The 20,550-nt window shown below is 41.9% G+C and overlaps 1 protein-coding gene across 1 annotated transcript in view; it reads right to left on the reverse strand.

The window, feature by feature from the left end:
- fancd2 (FA complementation group D2) overlaps window positions 1-20,550 on the reverse strand; it is an 84,669-nt gene that overhangs the window by 45,975 nt on the left and 18,144 nt on the right. Inside the window, exons 10-20 of the mRNA XM_080218829.1 lie at window positions 17,143-17,247; window positions 16,178-16,278; window positions 14,877-14,985; window positions 11,775-11,810; window positions 10,353-10,499; window positions 9,065-9,199; window positions 7,738-7,869; window positions 6,798-6,905; window positions 6,470-6,579; window positions 4,611-4,671; window positions 3,777-3,896 (exon numbers count right to left, since the gene is read on the reverse strand). Coding sequence (XP_080074955.1) covers window positions 3,777-3,896; window positions 4,611-4,671; window positions 6,470-6,579; window positions 6,798-6,905; window positions 7,738-7,869; window positions 9,065-9,199; window positions 10,353-10,499; window positions 11,775-11,810; window positions 14,877-14,985; window positions 16,178-16,278; window positions 17,143-17,247 — 1,164 coding nt within the window. The remainder of the gene's footprint in view (window positions 1-3,776; window positions 3,897-4,610; window positions 4,672-6,469; window positions 6,580-6,797; window positions 6,906-7,737; window positions 7,870-9,064; window positions 9,200-10,352; window positions 10,500-11,774; window positions 11,811-14,876; window positions 14,986-16,177; window positions 16,279-17,142; window positions 17,248-20,550) is intronic.

Consider the following 20,550-nt stretch of genomic DNA (forward strand, 5'->3'; position numbering starts at 1 on the left):
CTATTTCTTATGTTCTTATTCCTGTTTTGCCCATTTCTTGGTCTCCTTCAGCCATTTGCAATCCTGAACTGAGGGCACACAATTTCCATTCTTGATCTCAAAAAACTTGGACATACGCTCAAATGTGGGGGGAGGGGTGTCCCCTCTGGCTGTAAGAGTGTGCCTGACCTCCACTTAGCCCCTGTTCATAAATACAGATTCAAAGGCAATGGATGTAAAGTGGGAAATTGGAATCTGATGCACACAAGGAGAAATCAAAACAGTCCATCAGCATAGGCAAACTTCCGTTTCGGTAAACTTTTCAAGAATTTAGTGCACTGACAATAGCTGGGTGCCAGAATATCGACATATCTGCTGATATAAACCTTTAAATTTACATGACCTTAATCAGCATGTACAGAAAATTATTATATATATTTGAAAGTCTCTAGTCCCCACATGGTAAGGGAGAGATTGTACTTGTGGGTTCATCTAGCAGCCACCACCCACAACAACTCAATCTACACTTTTCCCTTCTCTAATTTAATCCATGTTAAACACAAACACATGGCATGATTTAAAAATGAGCGGCACAGGCACAGTGGTTAGCACTGCTGCCTCACAGCGCCAAGGACCCAGGTTCGATTCTGGCTTGCCTCACTGTCTGTGTGGAATTTGCACATTCTCCCCGTGTCTGCGTGGGTTTCCTCCGGGGATCCGGTTTCCTCCCACAGTCCGAAAGACGTGCTGGTTAGGTGCACTGGCCATGCTAAATTCTCCCTCAGTGTACCCAAACAGGCACCGGAATATGGTGACTCAGGGATTTTCACCGTAACTTCATTGTAGTGTGACTGTAAGCCAACTTGTGACTAATAAATAAGTAAATCGCTTTTAATGTGAAACAGATAAAACATCCTACATTCAACAACTTGCAAACACATCCACTAGTCTATCAGCCCATTAATAAATATATTTAATGAGTAAATATCATGTCGCAATAACCTCTAAATAAACTGCATCAAGCATCTGATCTGGCCAGCTAATACTTTAATCATTATTCAGTTTGACTCACCTAAGAAACTCATGTTTACATATTACAAATAGCACATTAAAATGAAAGGAACAAAAAGGTATTTATTGAAACGAGAAACTAGGTGCTGGAGCAGAAGCTCAAGTCGTCACGTGTACGACAGGGCTGCTCAATGATTCCACCTGAAAGAGGACATAACCTCCAGGGGTGCTCAGGTGAGTGCTGGTCATGCCCAGGTAGCACATGGGCATGACCCTGGCATTCTCCCCCTCTGGGAAAGATAGATTGCTTTAAGATTGCCAGGCTCTGCTACGGTTTTTGTTTAATCAACTTAGATGTAGAATTCACTTTAAATCAATGGGGAACCAGTTTGTTAATAACTGTAATTAGGTGTTTTAAATACTTTGTAGTTTTAAATGTACGTGCAATACCTTTAATTAGTCCACATATAAAAATAAAAATTCTATACATTTTTAGAAGTTAAACAAAGAAACTTTGTGTAACTTGGTGCACAGTTTCAGAATGCCCTGTGATACTAAACATGAGTTAAATACCTTCCTTGAAAGCACCCAACTGTTGGAATCACAAGGCCATAAAGGAAACTTAACTACCTTGCCAGACACCTTATCAGAAACAACTGATACAAGAGTGAGTTTTAATGAGACTGAGTCACAGTTTCTAATCAAAACAGAATCAGAAAGACCACTGATGTCACAGCTAACAGAAAAGTTATGATAGGGGACTTAGTTGGAACTGACAAGGACTAGTGATACATGCTGGCATCCCTTGTATCTTGTAGGTAGTGATAAAATGCTCAGTCGTTGAACTGATAAGCAAAGTGTACATGTTGTTATTGGCAATAAACAAACTTGTCAGGGCTATAATCAGGGAATATCCTGAAGGCAAGTTGATTTAACCACATTCCTTAGAGATTCAGTTAACTTCACTGACAAGACCATCAAACACTAATGGCTTTAGTAGGCCTCCTTTATCAATTAAAGGATGCCCATGTGAGACTGTTTTAGTGAAGATGCTTTGTGAGGCTATCAAAATAGAGACATGGGGCCCAATTTAACATCAAACTGCGCCCGTTTTCAGGTGTGTAAAATTGGTAAAGTCAAGCGTGAGACAAGTAGCGCGATCCACGCCCTCCTCCATGCCGGTTCTTCCTTTGCCAAGGCCCTAAGTGGGCAGAATGCCCATTTAAATGTATTTGTATGCATTTAAATTGACTTAATGGGCTACACGCCCAACTTTACCAGCACTTCTCCCTTTACCACTGCAATCGCCCATCCAGATTTGGCATGAAGCAGAAATGCCCCACAAAAGTCTGATTCAGGCACTCCAGCTAGTGAGGAGATAAGTGTCAAGCGTCCAACAGCTGTCTGCTTGAGATTGGGTGGGTAGGAGGAAGGAATGGTGGGCCCAGCGGCTCTCTGCTTGAAATTGGGGTGTGTGTGTGTGTGTGTGTGTGTGTGTCCATTGCCACTCTGCTTGTGATCTGTGAGGGGGAGGGGGGGGCCTGTTGCCACTCTGCCTGTGATTAGTGAGGGGGAAGGGTGGGTCCACTCCCACTCTGCCTGAGAGTGGTGGAGGAAGGGGGGAGGGGGCCGTGATCAGTCTGGGTGACAGGTGGGTAGGGGGATAAGGGGGTCAGTAATGTTGTGGGGGTGGGGCATCGTCTGTGGGATCCAGGGAGAGGCACTGTCTGTGATTTCCAGGGGGAGGCATTATCCGACCCAGGAGCGATATGGTAGGGGAGCCATATTCAATTTTTTTTCTGCGCATGAGCAGTTGGAGGCACCGATTGGAGCTGCAGTGTTTCCGGCACGTTAAGCCCCACCACGGGCTTCTATAGTGCGATTCCAAATCACTGATATTTTTTCAGGCAGAATGCATATGGGGATGCCTGAGAATGGGTCTAAAAGTTGGATCTGAAACACTCCCAGTTTCAAGTCTGTCTAGCATTTAGAATCAAAATGGTGAAATAGGGCCCATGATGTCTGACTAAAGGACAGGCTTAGGGATGACATATTGGAGTATCCCACAAGGTATTGTGATCACATAGATCAGGGTTGTTCAGTATTATCATTCTATTGGATCAATACATAAAGTATGTAATTTATAACTCTTTTGATTGGATTGTGTCTAACCGACTGAGCTGCAGAATTGTTTAAACCATGACGATTTCTTTTGTCTAGCAAAGTGGTGTTTTTGACCAATTGCTTCTAGATCGCTCCCCTTGCTGGCAAGTGAAATAAAGACAATTCGTCAGTTAAGTATCGTGTTTTGTGTCAAACTCGGAAATCGAGATTTCGACAATAGTACCGGGGTGAACTGGTTTGCTTTCTATGCACTGGGGCAGCCTTTAAAAATAGCTCCCTGGATCCTTGAGTTTCTCAGTTGTTGGGTGAATCAGAGGTGGCCCTGCCAGCAAAACATCCTGGGACCAATCTCTTGAAGTTTTGTTTTCAAGTCCTGGACTGTATGGCGAAGAAAGGTGCCATTGCCAAACCTCTGCCTGACACCAGTCTTTGTCCAAATCCAGGGAAATCACGGCCCTGGTGTTCCATAGGTGCGCATTGCAGTAATTTGTCAGAGCACTTTCTAAATTTGCTTGTGTGAACATATTATTTCAGCACTGACCAATCAAGACACCAAATTCAAAACTTAAATCCGTGTAGGTTAAAAAAAACCTTGTGACTTGAGGACAGATCTGAATATCTAATGGGCAAACTGGTGAATGACTAAGTGTTAATGACATTACCTGTACTTGTGGATCCAGGTTTCCCTTCTGCACCAAGTTAGCCAATTCGTCGTAGTAAAGAGCTGCAGCTTCTGCAGAATGCTCAATGCAGGTACGCACCAGTTCAAGCAGGGCTGTGGCCTTAATATATAAATTGTTTCAATAATTAGGACACTGACAAATCAAATTATCCATCTTCTGTTTGGGTCTTAGTTAAAAACATGCAGAATAAATAAACAAGCACCATAAAACAAGAACAAAACAGTTATTGGTTCTAGAGATAACATGCTGGACCTCTCAAGCCCGCGAACTCTATCACCTAGCAGGACAAGGTGATAGGAAATAGAGAGAATTTTAAAGTATTGTGTTGCTGGTGTTAGGAATAAGATACAGCTTTAAGTTTAATGCATATTCATTATTAGTGGGTTAAAAAGGTGAAAGCTGGAGCTAGTTTCATTTAGAGTTTTCTCTGACGGAGGCAGACTGCAAGTTTTGAAGGTTTGTTTGCGTACATGCATTTCTAATGAAATTTTACAAAGGGAGTTAAAACAAAGTAGAAAAACCGGGCTGTTGCTATGCAACAGGAGACCCACAGAGGTACAAGGTGACCCGCAACAGAATTTGTTCGAGCAGGCAGGTTGGGAAGTGCAGAGAGCAGATTTCCCAACAGAACTGAAGGGAGTCTCAGGAAGACCTTCTCAAGTCAGTCAAAGAGAGAAAAAACAAACAGGGTTCTGGAAAAGATTCTGTTAACTGAAGTACCAAGTAGCAGACACCGGAGAAAAATAAGGCTGCAATGTTTTCGGCTAAGCAATTTTTTACTACTCAGGAGAGGTGGAGAAAGTAAGGTCATACCTGTCTGAATGACTCCTTGCTCATGGAATGCAAATCTGATGGTTTGGGTTCAACTTTACTTCTGAAAAAGTAGCAACAGTCAGGGATGTAGATACTGTACATGGGTTTAAACCTAGCTACAGGGATAATGATTTCATACTGTGCTCTGAAATTCTACACTAAATCCAGCTGTCAAGTAATTGGTTTATGCTGTTATAATTTATCCTGAACAATTGGGACATCATAAACGTACACAATGTATGGGCATTGTATAGCAACAAATTGACAAAATACAAGCTTCTACACAGCAAACCACCTATTTTTCATTCTTGACAATGGCATTTTCAGTGATGTGAGTCCAGAGAAAGTGCTGAACACCCTGTCAATTTATGGAATTATGTGGGGAAGGGGAGGCAGTGGTAATGTCACTGGAATAAGACCCCACTGCGGGAGCTGGTGGAATTTAATTCAATTAATGAAATCTGGAATATACAGTTTAATCTCAGTAATGGTGACCACGACAACTATCATCGATTGTTGTAAAAAACCCATCTAGGTTGTAAAAACTCATCTCTTCTAATGTCCTATAGGGAAGGAAATCTGACCAACAAGTGACTCCAAACCCACAAGGTTGTTGGCTCTAAATTGTCATCTGAAAATGGCTTGCAAACCACTCAGTTCAGGGTCAATTAGAGATGGGCAACAAATGCTTGCCTTGACAGAAATGCCAACATCTCATGGACAATTTCTCATGGGGGAGGCAATAGCCTAGTGGTATTATTGCTAAACTATTAATCCAGAAACTCAGCTAACATTCTGGGGACCTGGATTCGAATCCTGCCAAGGCAGATGGTGGAATTTGAACTCAATTTAAAAAATCTGGATATGAAGAATCTACTGATGACCATGAAACCATTGTCAGAAAAACCCATCTGGTTCACTAATGTCCTTTAGGTAAGGAAATCTGGTCTGGCCTACATGTGACTCCAGAGCCAAGCAATGTGGTTGACTGTCAATCGCCCTCCAAGAGCAACTAGGTATGGACAATAAATGTTGGCCAGCCAGCAATGCCCAAGTCCCACAAATGAATAAAAATATATATTTTTCAAAACTGTGTTTTGCTGTGAACGCACTTACACATTACACCATGCCAAATACACTGTACTTTCACACTATTTGCAATGTCTTTCTGCCACATTCAAAGTAAAGAAGAAAGGTAGAACTTTCATTTACATAGCACCTTATGTAACTTCAGGACATTTCAAAGCACTTTATAGCTGTTCAAGTACTTCTGAAGTGAAGTCACTGCGAAAGATATTTGGGCACTACATGGTCTCACAGACAGCAATTACCTTATTACAAGATTATCAGTTTTGCATATTGGAAAAGGGATAAATGTTGAGAGCATTTGCCTGCCCATCTACAAATTAATGCTTTTGGGATCTTTCATGTTAGCCTGAGAGAAGACAGGACCTTGATTCAAGATCCTGTACAAAAGAGAGCATCTCTGAAGTGTAGCCACCTCCTCGGTACTGGGCTAGATCGTGCTCAAGTTTCTGGACTAGGATTTGAAGACAGAGCATGTTGACAAAGATACGGAGTGCCACCACTGATTCATAGCTGACAAAGGAAGCTGGAAGCCTTTATAAGACACTTTGTTGTATTGGCTAAGGAAGGCACATCCCAGAATAAGGTCATTGATTAATTTAACTTTCGTTGCAAATAAAAACCTGTCTACTCATTTGGACAACTGTTCAAAACGTCTACAAAAAAAATCAGCAATAATGAGAAAGAGCCACCCATCCACTCCCTCAACAGCCTTGCCACAGCATTTGGTCCCAACACTCATTAAGCATTCGATGATACGTATGCTTTATTACCTGTCATAAGCCATGCAGCCCACCATCATGACTGCTCCAATGATCCCAATGCGCTTGTATTTGGACACTGTACTGGACAACTGCTTTCTGATAACAATGTGCATGTCATCCTGTGGAATAGGACAAGGCAACAATTAGCAATCCCTCTGGATAACATGAAACATTACTGCAGGGATTGGTCCTTGTAGGCAAAGAAAGAAAAACACTTGCAAAGCCGACATGAATGCAGATTTTAAATCAGACCATCAATCCAAACATGCAAAAGGACACAGGAGCACAGGCAAGAGAACCTGGAAAGTCTTCTGAGATTTTTAATTCTCACCCTTACCTGAATGTGGCTGCCATCCTGGCCTCTACTAAAAGCCAGTGTGCCCAGGACAAAAAACAACTTCCTTATCTGTTGAGGAGATAAGTTGTCCATGTAATCCAAGATGCCCTGTGAATTAAAAGACAAATTTCCTAATGACACAACAACAAGTACCATGATGACTATTTTAAAACACTCAAGTTGTTGCAGAAATAAAAACAGAAAATGCTGGAAAATCTCAGCCTCTGTGGCAGCACCTGCGGAGAGAGAAAAACAGAACTAGCGTTTTGAAACTGTATGACTATTTTTCAGAGCTGAGTAAGAGATAGAAATGTGATGGGTTTTATACTGTGGAAGAGAGGTGGTGTAACAGAATAGGTGGTCAAGGAATAAGGTGGGAGCTCAGGAGAGATTGTTGGCTGAGCTTCCCTCATCATTGCTATGCATTAGAATGTAATTTATAAAAGGAAACATATGCAAGCTCCACCCTTGTCTGACTTATAACTTTGTGAACCTACTGAGCATTGAGCATTAAACCATCAAAAAATTGTACATAGTAAAAGTGTGTGCAGCAACAATCTTGATTCATTCAATGCATTCCAACAGAGGTTATAAATCAGGGCATGCTCCTGTTATTTCTCCCTCTTTTTAGCTCTGAAAACGTCACAGACTCGGAACATTTTTTGTTTCTCTCCAGGGTTGCTGCCAGGCCTGTTGAGTTTGTTCAGCGTTTTCTGTTTTTAATTTGTAGATCTTGCCACGCACCTGAGGCAAAGACACAACTCAAAATGGAAACTCAGCGTAGTGAAGCATTATGGGTATTATTTATTTCTATAGCACATGACACAGGTATATTGAAATTTGAATATTTTCTAGTTATGCCACATTCCTCGACATTTTAATTGCTACTCTTGAAAGTAAAATGCAAAACAGAATTCTACTCAGAATTCCTTCCACCCACCTTCACAAATATGGCATATATAGCCATTGCCGACAAATTATGGGAGACCAAGTCTATAATCACATCAAGTGAGGTATCCACTTCTGTAGTGAAACCACTACAAACGTGAGTCACCAGCGCACCAATAACCTCCTGTACAGAAATATAGATACAGTAATCAAAACGTTTTCTGGATTTACAAAGTGTGATAACTTGAATATCAAACGCACAAGGTACTCAGCAAATTTAATCGTTATTACACTTCTTCACATTCTGATTAAATGTCAAGAAACACTGTCTGGAATTCTCCAATCTTGCCCGCAGCTGGGATTATCCAGTCCCACTGCTGTGAGCAGAGATGTGGTTGGGTGGTAACAGAGGCCAGATACCTTCGGCCATTATATTAAAAATTCCTCACAGCAAAGGGCAATAGATCATTGCTTTTTATTTAAATAAATCGGTGAAACAACACAGAAACAGTGCTAGGGTCTCAGCCAGCGGCCCAATCATCACCGCCAATTAGCATTACAAGAGGACGATGCCAGCTGAAACACAAAGCTACGCTTAAACTATGTCGCTTCAGTTCTTAACTTTCCAATTCTTCTGGCAGGTAACCCAGTATTATTCAGATACTCCTTGTTGTAGTTAATATACCTTTCCTTGGATTGACATCTTGCCGTTCTGTTGGTCCCGACAGCGATGCCATCCGGAGTCTAAAGCTCCTGGGCAGGCTCACTCATGACAGATGACGCAGTGGTTAGCACTGCTGTCTCACAGTGCCAGGGTCTCGGGTTCGATTCCCACTTTGGGTCACTGTCTGTGTGGAGTTTGCACATTCTCCCTGTGTCAGCGTGGGTTTCCTCCAGGTGCTCTGATTTCCTTCCACAATCCAAAGATGTGCGGGTTGGATAGATTGGCCATGCTAAATTGCCCCTTAATGTCAGGGGGATTATCTAGGGTAAATGCATGGAGTTATGGGGATAGGAGCTGGATGGGATTGTGGTCAGTACAAACTCAATTGGCCAAATGGCTTCCTTCTACACTGTAGGGATTCTAAGATATTAAAGTAAATACTTCTGAAGTTTAGTCATCATTGTAATGTATAAAACACAGCAGCCAATTTGCACACAGCAAACAACACCGCTACAAAAGCTAAGACTCTGCATGTAACTACAGTCAGATTTTGACGATGATGCTCCTACAGTCAAAAAGCCAATGATATTCATTGTTTAGATTCATACATGAGTGAGTGCCAGAGTGAAAAATCAGAAGATGCCAGTGAAACCATGCTCTAGAAAAAGCTCCTCACAAGCAGAGGGAGAAACACGCACAGCATCACTTCTCTTACCTGCTGACAGTAGGAGTCAAATATCATAAAGGTATGTTTGTACATCTGACTGCCAAACGACACCACACTCAGGTCCGGGGATCTCAACAGGATCTGAGCCAAATAGAGCACGGAGGGAAAGTACTCACGGACAACCTAGAAAGAAATCATGTTTATTTTTGGTAAGTAATAGGATGATTTCCGGCTGTAGGGAAAACTGTCCCAAAATAATAGTGCGTATCACAATGTGCTATATACAAAGCTTGTAGTGAACCTGTTGCCTCCATCATTGATTAGGCTGCAAATTACATATTAGACTTAAGTGAGAAAGAATCAAGCTCTCACAACAGGCTGGTGCTGTAGTGGTACAACTTAAACTGATGCTTTTATTTTATTATGTTATTTGAAGGATTGTTGGCTTTACTACCAAGGTAGTAAAATTACCAAATGCTGCAGTTTTTAAATCATCCAGAGGTGTTCAAAATTAAATATTAAACCTGAATGTTAAAATATAATAGTTACACTTTGTAATTTTGTTCAAAACTGTGGAAGAGAAATGGTTGAATACCAAACTAATACATAAAGAGGGAAATCTTTGGGCACTGGGAATCTCTGAAGAAATGAGTGGCAACTGGAATCTACAGGGGTGGCACGGTGGCACAGTGGTTAGCACTGCTGCCTCACAGCTCCAGGGATCCAGGTTCGATTTCCAGCTTGGGTTACTGTCTGTGTGGAGACAACAAGTTCTCCCCATGTCTGCATGGGTTTCCTCTGGGTGCTCTGGTTTCCTCCCACAGTCCAACGATGTGCTGGTTAGGTGCTTGGCCATGCTAAATTCTCCCTCAGGGTACCCAAACAGGCACCGGAGTGTAGCAACTAGGGGATTTTCACAGTAACTTGATTGCAGTGTTAATGCAAGCCTACTTGTCACACTAATAAATAAATAAAAATAGAAGGTAGGCAATAGTTCTGGGAGAAAAACAGACAGTGAATGAAAGATGAGAGAGTGAGCAGAAGGGGCTGATTAAAATAATAGAAATTGATATAGGAGAAATTATGCCCCAACATCCATTGCAGTAAGTGGCCCAAAACTTGACTCTCCTTGCATATGTAAAACAAAAGTGGAATTGAAACTATTGGGCCAGGCCAATTAAACAAAAATAGCTGATGCAGACATACAATAAAAAAGCTGGGCCTGGCTTAAACATAACTCCCGCTATTGGAACAGTGACCGCCTCATATTTCAGCAGTACACTTCTCCCCCTAACAGCAGAGAACAAACTGTCTGCAGTTAACTGATGACACTGACCAGGGCATGACTCCTGAATGCAACCTGCAAAAGCTGATCCCCTATGTGGCCGAGACGGATTTTGCTTCGAAGCAGTTTCTCAACTTGTTTCTTGCCGTTGCTCGTGCTGGTTGTGTGGAGGATCAGGAGAACTAACAGATCGATAACCTGCCAACAGAAACAAAAACATTACAAAATGTCAGCAGCTCAATCCCTTCAACAGCAAAAGAGTGGGAGAATTCCGCAACCTCTCTGTTCACCACAGCAAGATGTACTCCAGTGTAAGAGCCTCTATTAAGTGCAGGAACAATCACTTTGCATCCCAAGTATACAACTGCAACAATTCTTGCCAGTGGGAGGAGAGGTGGGTTTAAGTCGATTGATAAAAGAACTGGAAGCAAGATAAGAAATTTTTATACAGAGAGAATTGTTGTGATCTGCAATGTGAAGCAGATTCAATGATCTTTTTCAAAATGAAATTGGATGAATACAAGGAGTGAACAAAATTGCAGGGTGATGGGGAAAGAGTTGAGGGAATGGAACTAATTGGATCGCTCTGGCAAGGAAACAGAACGTGGTCAATGAGCCAAGTGGCTCTTCCTGTGAATCTGAAAGACTGAGCAGCACGGTAGCACAGTGGTTAGCACTGTTACCTCACAGTGCCAGGGACCCGGGTTCAATTCCAGCCAACTGTCAATGTGGAGTTTGCACGTTCTCCCTGTTTTTGCGTGGGTGCTCCGGTTTCCTCCTACATCCCAAAGATGTGCAGGTTAGGTGGATTGGTCAGGCTAAATTGTCCAAGGTGTATAGGTTAGGGGGATTAATGAGGTTACAGGGATAGGGCATGCATGGGCTGATCTGTCGGTGCAGACTCAATGGGTCAAATGGCCTCCTTTGGCACTATCAGGATTCTATGGTTCCATAATGTGTATGCATTTCTTCCTTATAATCACCAACATTTCGCACTCACTTCAAACTCCTCAATCTATGATAAAGACACACACCTATTGCCTGATTAAGTGAAAAAATGCATTTAATAAACTAGTCCTGCAGTTATTTGGACAGTTACTGGGCACTTCCAGGCTGTATAATGCTATCAGATGTGAAGCCATCATTCTTCCCGGAGTCAGTTCCACTAAGATTCTCCCCTTCTCCCAGAGTTACGATTAAATGAGTAAATGCACCATACTTTGTCAGAATTGTATATTCCATTATTTTCTCATCACTTTCATAAAGAGCAAAGTAAATTAGCCCTTATTTGTTTATAACCTTTTTTACAGGTGAAATAAGATTCCTATGGCCTATACTTGGCAGGTTAACACAACTCATTTGCCTTCAATGAGGTGCTCGCTCTTTTTGTTCACCAGCATTTCCTTCAACAGATCACGCAGTAACCTATGTGATTTCTTTTTAAATTAGGAAATAATAGTGGAAATGAGTTACCTTGTGCTCGGCAGCAGAATCTGCAATTTCGATAGCCTGCAAGAGAAAGTAACATTAGTCTTTATGTTTCACATTGCTATGTTAGATACAAGTACTACTTCAGAGATTTGGCCACATAATCTTAGCTGACAGTCCAGTGCAGACTGACGGAGGAGTGCACACCCTGCACTCAAAAGAAACATCACCTCATGGGTGGTGCTTTTAACTGAGTCACGCCCCCTGCCCCTCACCGCCCAAAAATGGTCGTAATAGATCTTTGGTCAATATGCAAAGGAAACCAAGGGACATCCCGTCAGTGTGCTGGCCAATATTTACCTTTGAACCAACACCACTTAAACAAGTTATCCGGCCATTGTCACACTGCGTTTGTGGGAGCTTCCTCTACATAACTTCGCTGCCAAGCTTCCTACATTTTTGAAGTAATCACACTTCAAATAATCTTCATCAGTTGTGAAGTATTTTGGGATATTCTGAGGCCACAAAAGCTGCTATGTTAATGCAAGTCTTAGAAAGAGGTGATGCATTTTGGCAGACAGGACAGGATGAGGCAATACCATCTTAACAGTGCAGTTCTAAAAAGTGTACAGGGCCAGATGCATTGATATTAGAAGGTGGCAGGACATGTTGACAGAAATACTGGTTGACAAAGCACATGTGATTTTGGGTTTCATAAATGGAGGTATCAAGGGCTAATGCAGGGGGAAAAAGTCTTCCTTATAAGTGGTTAGATTCTATGTGCCTTGATGCTCAGCTACAAAGAACGGGCAATTTCCAAATTTAATCCCAGTGCATCCAGAGTTGTCCGAACCCAGCTGTGGCAGCGGGCAGGGCACCATAATAGACCTCATCACATTTGGCTTATCAGAACACAGACAAAACCAGTTACAGCTCTGCCTCTCATCACAGTCCACTCAGTCAAACTAAAAACTTTCGACTGAGCGCAGCATTGTATATGTTCTGCTCCATTGTTTAATATTCTGAGAACATTCAGGATTTGGGCTCAGGTGTAAGGAGCAGTCACTTGGCCAAGAAAACTGGAGGGATGCTGACACCCTTACAATTGTGCCCCAGGAAGAGTCAGGAGGGCGAGAGTAAAGTTTTAAAAAAGATTCCCCATTTCTGATTCTCTTTTTTCTAGATCTCTCCAAGGCTTTGATTTATTATTGTGACATGTATTAATATAGTGAAAAGTATTAGTTCTTGCATACTATATACACAAATCATAGCATTCATAAAGAAAGGAGAGTGCAGAATGCAGTGTTACAGTCAGAGCTAGGGTGTGGAGAGAGATCAACTTAGTGCAAGGTAGGTCCATTCAAAACTCTGACGGCAGCAGGGGAGAAGTTGTTTTTGAGTCAGTTGGTACGTGACCTCAGACTTTTGTATCTTTTTCCCGACGGAAGAAGGTGGAAGAGAATATATGTCCAGGGTGCGTGGAGTCCTTAATTATGCTGGCTGCTTTGCCGAGGCAGTGGAAAGTGTAGACAGGGTCAATGGATGGGAGGCTGGTTTGCGTGATGGGGTGGGCTACATTCACAATCTTTTATAGTTTCTTACAGTCTTGGGCAGAGCAGGAGCCATACCAAGCTGCGGTGCAACCAGAAAGAATGCTTTCTATGATGCCTCTGTAAAAGTCGGTGAGAGTCGCAGCTGAGCTGCACACTGTGCTATGAGGTACGTTTCACTACCAACAATTATACCACTGAGAAATATCTATCAGAGACCAGATCAGGTAAAAGTGTTAAATGTGCTGCAGAGATGCATGTAATTATTAAAGGATGAATGTTGCATTACTTTGGACTTGAGATGCCTTTCCAAAAAGAAAACCATATTTGCAAGCTTTATATTTGGCATCTATTATTTTGCAGGCAAATGTTTCCTTTGCACATTAGTCCATTTATAAAAACAGGTACTGCACAATTTCCCATTCGTTATTCAAGTTCAGGGTTCAAGACGGACATTATTATGCAGACACTGTGGAGAGTCAGATAGAGTTTGTGGTGGAAAAAAAGAGTGAGGTGTACTTGTTGGGCATCTGGAGAATTAAGGGCTAACAGTTCAACTTATTCTGTATAATGGAGCAACAGACTTTCCAAGATAAACAGGATGGCTTGTGAAATGTCGTGAGAAGGAAGTGTAGCCTGTCTTCTGCTTTTACAGTTTGTATTATATTTGAAGAGTATTCTACACAAAATAAGTGACAGTAATATCAGCCATGAATGATTAGGATGATCCATTAACTGTACCAAGGAAAGATAATAGTTAGTAACACCTATTTTTCAAAGTTTGAGGAAATGGCTTTGGTGTAAACCACCATAACTGTTGACATAAATAGACGGTCTTCAGAAGATTTGGGCACAGGCACATTACAAGGTCCTATCTGTGACATATATCTTTGATGCAGGAATGATGTGGTATATAAAGGAACATGTCCTTCATTATGCTTCAGAGGTTTTGTAAGGTACAGAAATCAGAAATGTGCCCTCTTTACATACAGTTAGATAAATTATTGTGCTGTACATCAACAGTCCATTCTCTACATACCATCAAATGCCAAATGCTTACTTGAAGTACGTTGCTGTGAACCAGAGCAGTGCAGAGGTTGAATACTAACAATAGTCACAGCTAGAGCTGGGGTGGCATAGTGGCACAGTGGTTAGCACTGCTGCCTCACAGCTCCAAGGATTGATTCCTGGCTTGGATCACTGTCTATGTGGAGGTTGCATAAACCCCCTGCGTGAGTTTCCTCCGGGTACTCTGGTCTCCTCCCACAGTCCTAAAGATGTGCCATTTAGGTGCATTGGCCATGTTAAATTCTCCCTCCATGTATCCGAATAGGTGCCGGAGTATGGCAACTAGGGGATTTTCACAGTAACTTCATTACAGTGTGACTGCAAACATACTTGTGACTAATAAATAAACTTAACTTACCAATATTGATTTGATTCCACAACAACAGGCCCCCATGCAAGATAAGAATGTCCATGTGATTCACAGATGTCAACAAGACTAAAACATTTGTACTTCACTCCCCAACCCATTTAATTTTTTGACCTTGAAAACTTCTGCGACATGAAAAGAAAAACAGCATTTGGGAACCACCTTAATCCAGGCTTCAGCTGTTGCTTTCTGAAACCGTACAGCAGCTTTAATAACATTGAACATGATCGCAACGCAGTCATGACTGCTGTTCTCCTGATTCACTGAAGCCCTAAAAACAGAAACAGAACACTGATCAGCATCTGTTATCATCGATAAAACATGTCTGCTGAGTTTTTACATTGCAATGATTGCAATGTATTTAAGAAACTGCTAATCTGGATTGGTTGCAGAGACCGGGCACATCTTCTCTTATGTTTTGTTGGCTTCATCACAGTGAAACAATACGACCTGAATAGTCAAACAATACTAAGGTTCAGGATCATCAATTCCTTGAGCAATTTTGGAAGCTGGGAATTGGCGAAGAAAAAAACACTTGCATTTTTTGTAGCGCATTTCACAATCATTGGACATCTTAAAATGCTTCATAGCCAATGAAGTATTTGTGAAGCATAGTCACTACTGTAACATCGGAAACGGGGCAGCTGATTTGTGCACAGCAAGCTCCCACAAACAACAATATGGTAACCACTAGATAGCCTTTCTTTTGTGATGTTGATTGAGGGATAAATATTGGGCAGGACACAAAGGATAATTCCTCTACTTTTTTAAAACAGACTGCCATGGGATCTTTAATGTCCACCCGAGAGGGTCAATGGGGCCTCATCTGAAAGGCAGCACCCCCAACACGGCTGCATGACTACTCTTCAGTACTGCATAACAGTGCCTTGATTTTAGCGTCCAAGTCCTGAGTTGGGCTTGAACCCACTGCCTTCTGATTCAGAGGTGAAAAGCTATGAACTGAGCTACACTTGATATAGCTTCAACAGATTGGTAACTCCACAGGGTTTCACAGAATCATAGAATCCCTCCAGTGCAGAAGAGGCCATTCGGCCAATCAAGTCTGCACCGACTCTCTAACTTACCCAGGCCCTCTCCCCTGCTCTCTCTCTGTAACTTCATTCATGGCTAATCCATCTAACCTACACATCTTGGGATACTAAAGGGCAATTCAGCATGGCCAATCCACCTAACCTGCACATCTTTTCCATGCAGTTGATTGAGAATTGTCCCACTACATTTTGCACATAGGGTTTTTTCTTAGAAAGTTGTTTCTTGAGAGAAATAAAGGGTTTTGATGTTTATATTCTAGAGATAGGATCTACTTTAAATCAGGATTCCTCCTTCATTTGACTTTTATTTTTCTGATCAAAATGAAGGAACTCAATGCAACATCGCAGGAGGAACTGTTAAAATACCAGCTGAATCATTTGTGCTAAATAATGCTGTTTTTGGCATTGTACCCCATCACACTCTTCTGTTTCCGCTTGTCCTGGCTGGCCTGCATTTGTAAAGGAAGCACACATGACTCCAATTCTAGATTCTTGCGCAATTCTGTAATCACCTAGAATGAAAAACAATATTGGTGGCAGTGAATGAAGACTCCTCACAACATTTCTTGCTGCATTGATGAAAGCTGCATTAAATTTTAAAACTAACAGAGGCAAATGGCGTAGCTTTCTGATACAGAATAGTGTCACATCTCCAACTTTGAAATCCAATTGTGCATCAATGTGCAGCATCTCAAAGCCAGGCTGAGACACAAGTAGGAAAATAAAATCAGCAGAAGCTGATTTTATATTACACGAGTGCAGCTGACGGTAACTGGAACATCAGCAGCAATTTCAAACAAACTTGCTCTGGTTGCATTATTTGTGAGTTATCGCTTGGTTCAGTTTTTTTTAAAAGTTTATTTATTTATTAGTCACAAGTACACTTGTATTAACACAGCAATGAAGTTACTGTGAGAATCCCCTAGTCGCCACATTCCAGTGCCTGTTCGGGTACACTGAGGGAGAATTTAGCTTGACCAATGCACCTAACCAGCACATCTTGATTGATAAAGGGGTCAGGGGTTCTGGAGAAAAGGCAGGAGAATGGGGATGAGAAAAATATCAGCCATTATTGAGCGGCAAAGCAGACTCAATGGAGCAGAATTAGGCCACTTGGCCCAATGTCTTATGGTCTTATCTTTCAGATTGTTTCAATTGTCTGCTTCTGGCCCAAGAAAAACATGGAATGCACTGAAAAGGCCTGAATTTTCTGGCCATTCCTACTAGGGGAGATTTCCAGTCTTGCCATCGGTATCCTGGTGGCAGGAGGAGTCGAGTCAATGGGAACTCCATTGAGAATGGTGGAACCAGAAGCTCTCATTGCCAGCCAATGGCAGTCTACCTCTACCACAATTTATGAACTAACTATCATTTACCTCTACAGCATCTGCTGCTGTGATGGCATGAAGAATGAACTTGACAACTACAGGGAGATCGTCAAGCTTCACTGCGGACAAGGTTGACATAACAGAGTGACGCACCTGCAAACAAAAAACAAAGAGAAATTAACTATAATTAGAAATATTTCCAAAGGTGAAAATCCTCTACAGTTCTTCTACATGACAATATACAACTAGAGTGCGTCTCTAATTTCCTGTCTCAAATGCATACTTCGAACTAAAGTATTTTCAAAGTACCAACATCCTATAACGTCTTATTTCTCAATGGGCAAATGCACCATACAGTATGATGCTAAGCCAGTGGTGGCCAACTTAGGCTAGGGCTGCAGGAGTGGCCCTCCTTCATCTCAGTGGGTCGCAAGATTGAAATCGAGCTTGTTTACTAACCGTGACCTCAGGGACAAGATTGAATAAACGCTGAATATTTCATAACAAGTTATTGAAAATGCTTAACCATTCATATAGTAAATGGTAAAACCAAAAGAAATATTCATACTTTGGACACAGAGGGAGCACACAGCTCTCGCCATCAACGTTGCGTGCAAACAGCATGCGTCTCACTTCATTCATAACAGTAGGAACAAAACTACACAGATGGAAATCAGCGGAATGTGGCAACTTTACATGTGAGCAACAGTCAACGAAACATCTCATGGGTCACATAAGGCCCTCAGGCTGCAAGTTGCCCACCACCGCTCTAAGCCATATAAATCGGAAAGTTCCCTGGTTGCAAGTTACTTGATAATTATGGTCCATAACAGTCCAAGAATACAGCTTCAGATTTTGATCCAGTTGTCCATGCTGGAAGAATATGTGTAAATACTACATGGCGACAAGATTGGGTACAGTTGTATGTTCCTCGTAGTCAAAGAGCCAAGTGGTAACCATTGTCAAGACTCTTGCATGAAAACTTTACATTTCACCGTGATAACTAATGCTATGTGTAGGACTGCATCTTCCCATAAGTCACCATCTTAAACAGGTGGTTTAAAGAAAAAAAGTTCCATCACACTACACTTTAGAGAGGCAATGGCAACAGTGATATGGGCAGAAGACTGGGTCACAGATAACCTTATTATCTCACTATCTGGCATATCACATGTATGCAGCAGAGTATTAGAAAACTTTCTCCACCAACTAGGTGGAGGTGTTTGCTTTAACGCAAGAGAATGACAGGTAAGGCGGATGAACTTAAAGCTTGCATTACTACACGGAATTATGATATTGTGCCAATTACGGAGGCTTGGATGAAAGAAGAGACTGGCAGCTTAGCATCCCAGGATGTAAATGCTTCAGGCAAGATGGAGAGAATAACAAAAGAGGTGGGATGTTGCTTTACTGATTAGAGAGAATGTCACAGCTATAGAGGGAAGACACCTTGGTAGGATCATGCAGTGAGGCCATATGGATAGAACTCAGAAACAGAAGTAATGCAATCACACTGCTGAGGTTGTACTACAGACCTCCTAACAGCCAGCGTGAAGTGGAGGAACTGATATGTTAACAGATTATGGGAAGATGTGAAAACAACAGGGTTGTTGTGATGGGTGATTTTAAATTCCCCATATAGCCGGGGATTTCTTTGTTCAGTGTATCCAAGACTGCTTCTTGAGGCAGTATGTCGATAGTCTAACTTGGGAAAGGGCTCTCCGAGACCTGATTCTGGGAAACGAGCCCGGACAGGTAATTGATGTCTCAGTGGGGGACCATTTTGAAAACTGTGATCACAATTCTATCAGTTTCAAGATACTCGTAGAAAAGGATAGAAGTAGTCCCAGAGTTAAAGTACTAAACTGGGGGAAGGCTAACTATGACAATGTTAGGCAGGAGCTAGGGAATGTAAAGCAGTGGTGGCTATTTGAGGGTAAATTCACATCCAATATGTGGGAGTCTTTTAAAAGTCTGTCGTTAACAAGTCAGGACAAGAATGTCCCTGTAAAGATGAAGGATAAATATACAAGATTCGAGAACCCTGGATGAGGCTGCCTCGCTAAATATTTTTAAGAAGCGGGTTGATGGGTTTTTGATAAGAGAAGGGATTAAGGGTTATGGGGAGAGGGCGGGAAAGTGGAACTGAGCCACGACAGATCAGCCATGATCTTATTGAATGGCGGGGCAGGCTCGAAGGGCTAGATGGCCTACTCCTGCTCCTATTTCTTATGTTCTTATGTTCTTATGACAAGAGAGATTGTGAGCTTAGTGAAATAGAAGGCATGCGTAAATTTCAGGAAACTAAAAATGGATAATGCTCTTATGGAATACAAAGGTAGCAGGAAAGAGCTTAAACAGGGACTTAGGAGGAATAAAAGGGGCCATGAAATGTCCTTGGCAGGCAGGATTAAGGTTTTTTGTGCGTATATAAGGAGGAAGAAGGAAGCTAAGGAAAAGGTGAGTCCACTCAAGGACAATGGAGGGGATTTGTGTGTGGTGCGAGCTGAGATGAGTAAGGTCCTTAATGAGAATTTTGCATCAGTATTCACAAAGAAGAAGAATGTGGTGGATGGCGAGCATAGAAAGGAGAATGTTGATATTCTAGGGCATGTTGAGATAAAAAGGGAGGAGGTATTGGAGATTTTGAAAATCATTAAGGTGAACAAGCCCCCTGAGCCAGATACTAAGAGGGCAAGGGAAGAAATTGCTAAGGTCTTGGCTGAAACCTCTGTATCCTCTTTAGCCATAGGCAAGGTACCAGAGGAGGGGAGAGTAGCTAACATTGTTCCTCTGTTTAAGAAGGGCAGAAGAGACAATCCAAGAAATTACAGGCCTATGAGTCTTACATCAGTGGTGGGGAAATTATTGGAGAAGATTCTTAGGGATAGGATGTACTCACATCTGGAAGAAATAGGCTTATTAGCGATGGGCAGCGTGGTTTTGCGAAGGGAGGTTGTGTCTCACAAACTTGACTGAGTTCTTTGAGGAAGTGACTAAAAGAAATTGACCAGGGCAAAGCAGTGGATGGTCTTTAGTAAAATCTTTGATAAGGTTCTTCATGGCAGGTTGATACAGAAGGTGAAGTCATATGGGATCTGAGGTGAACCGGTAAGATGGATACAAAACTGGCTTGGGTATAGAAAACTGAGAGTAACAGTGACAGGGTACTTTTCTAGCTAGAGGTCTGTGACAAGCGGTGCTCCATAAGGATCAGTGCTGAGGCCTCTGTTGTTTGTAATATATATATATATAAATGATTTGGAGGAAAATGTAAGGTGCTCTGATTAGTAAATTTACAAATGATAAGTAAAATTGGGGTAATAACAGATGGTGACAAGGATTGTCAGCAGATACAGCAGGATATAAATTGACTGGAGACCTGGGCTGAAAGATGGCAGATGGAATTTAACCTGGACAGATGTGAGGTGATGCAATTTGGAATACATGCAAGGC

The sequence above is a fragment of the Carcharhinus amblyrhynchos genome, chromosome 3, assembly GCF_965287045.1.
Source record: "Carcharhinus amblyrhynchos chromosome 3, sCarAmb.v2.hapA, whole genome shotgun sequence".
NCBI lineage: Eukaryota > Metazoa > Chordata > Chondrichthyes > Carcharhiniformes > Carcharhinidae > Carcharhinus > Carcharhinus amblyrhynchos.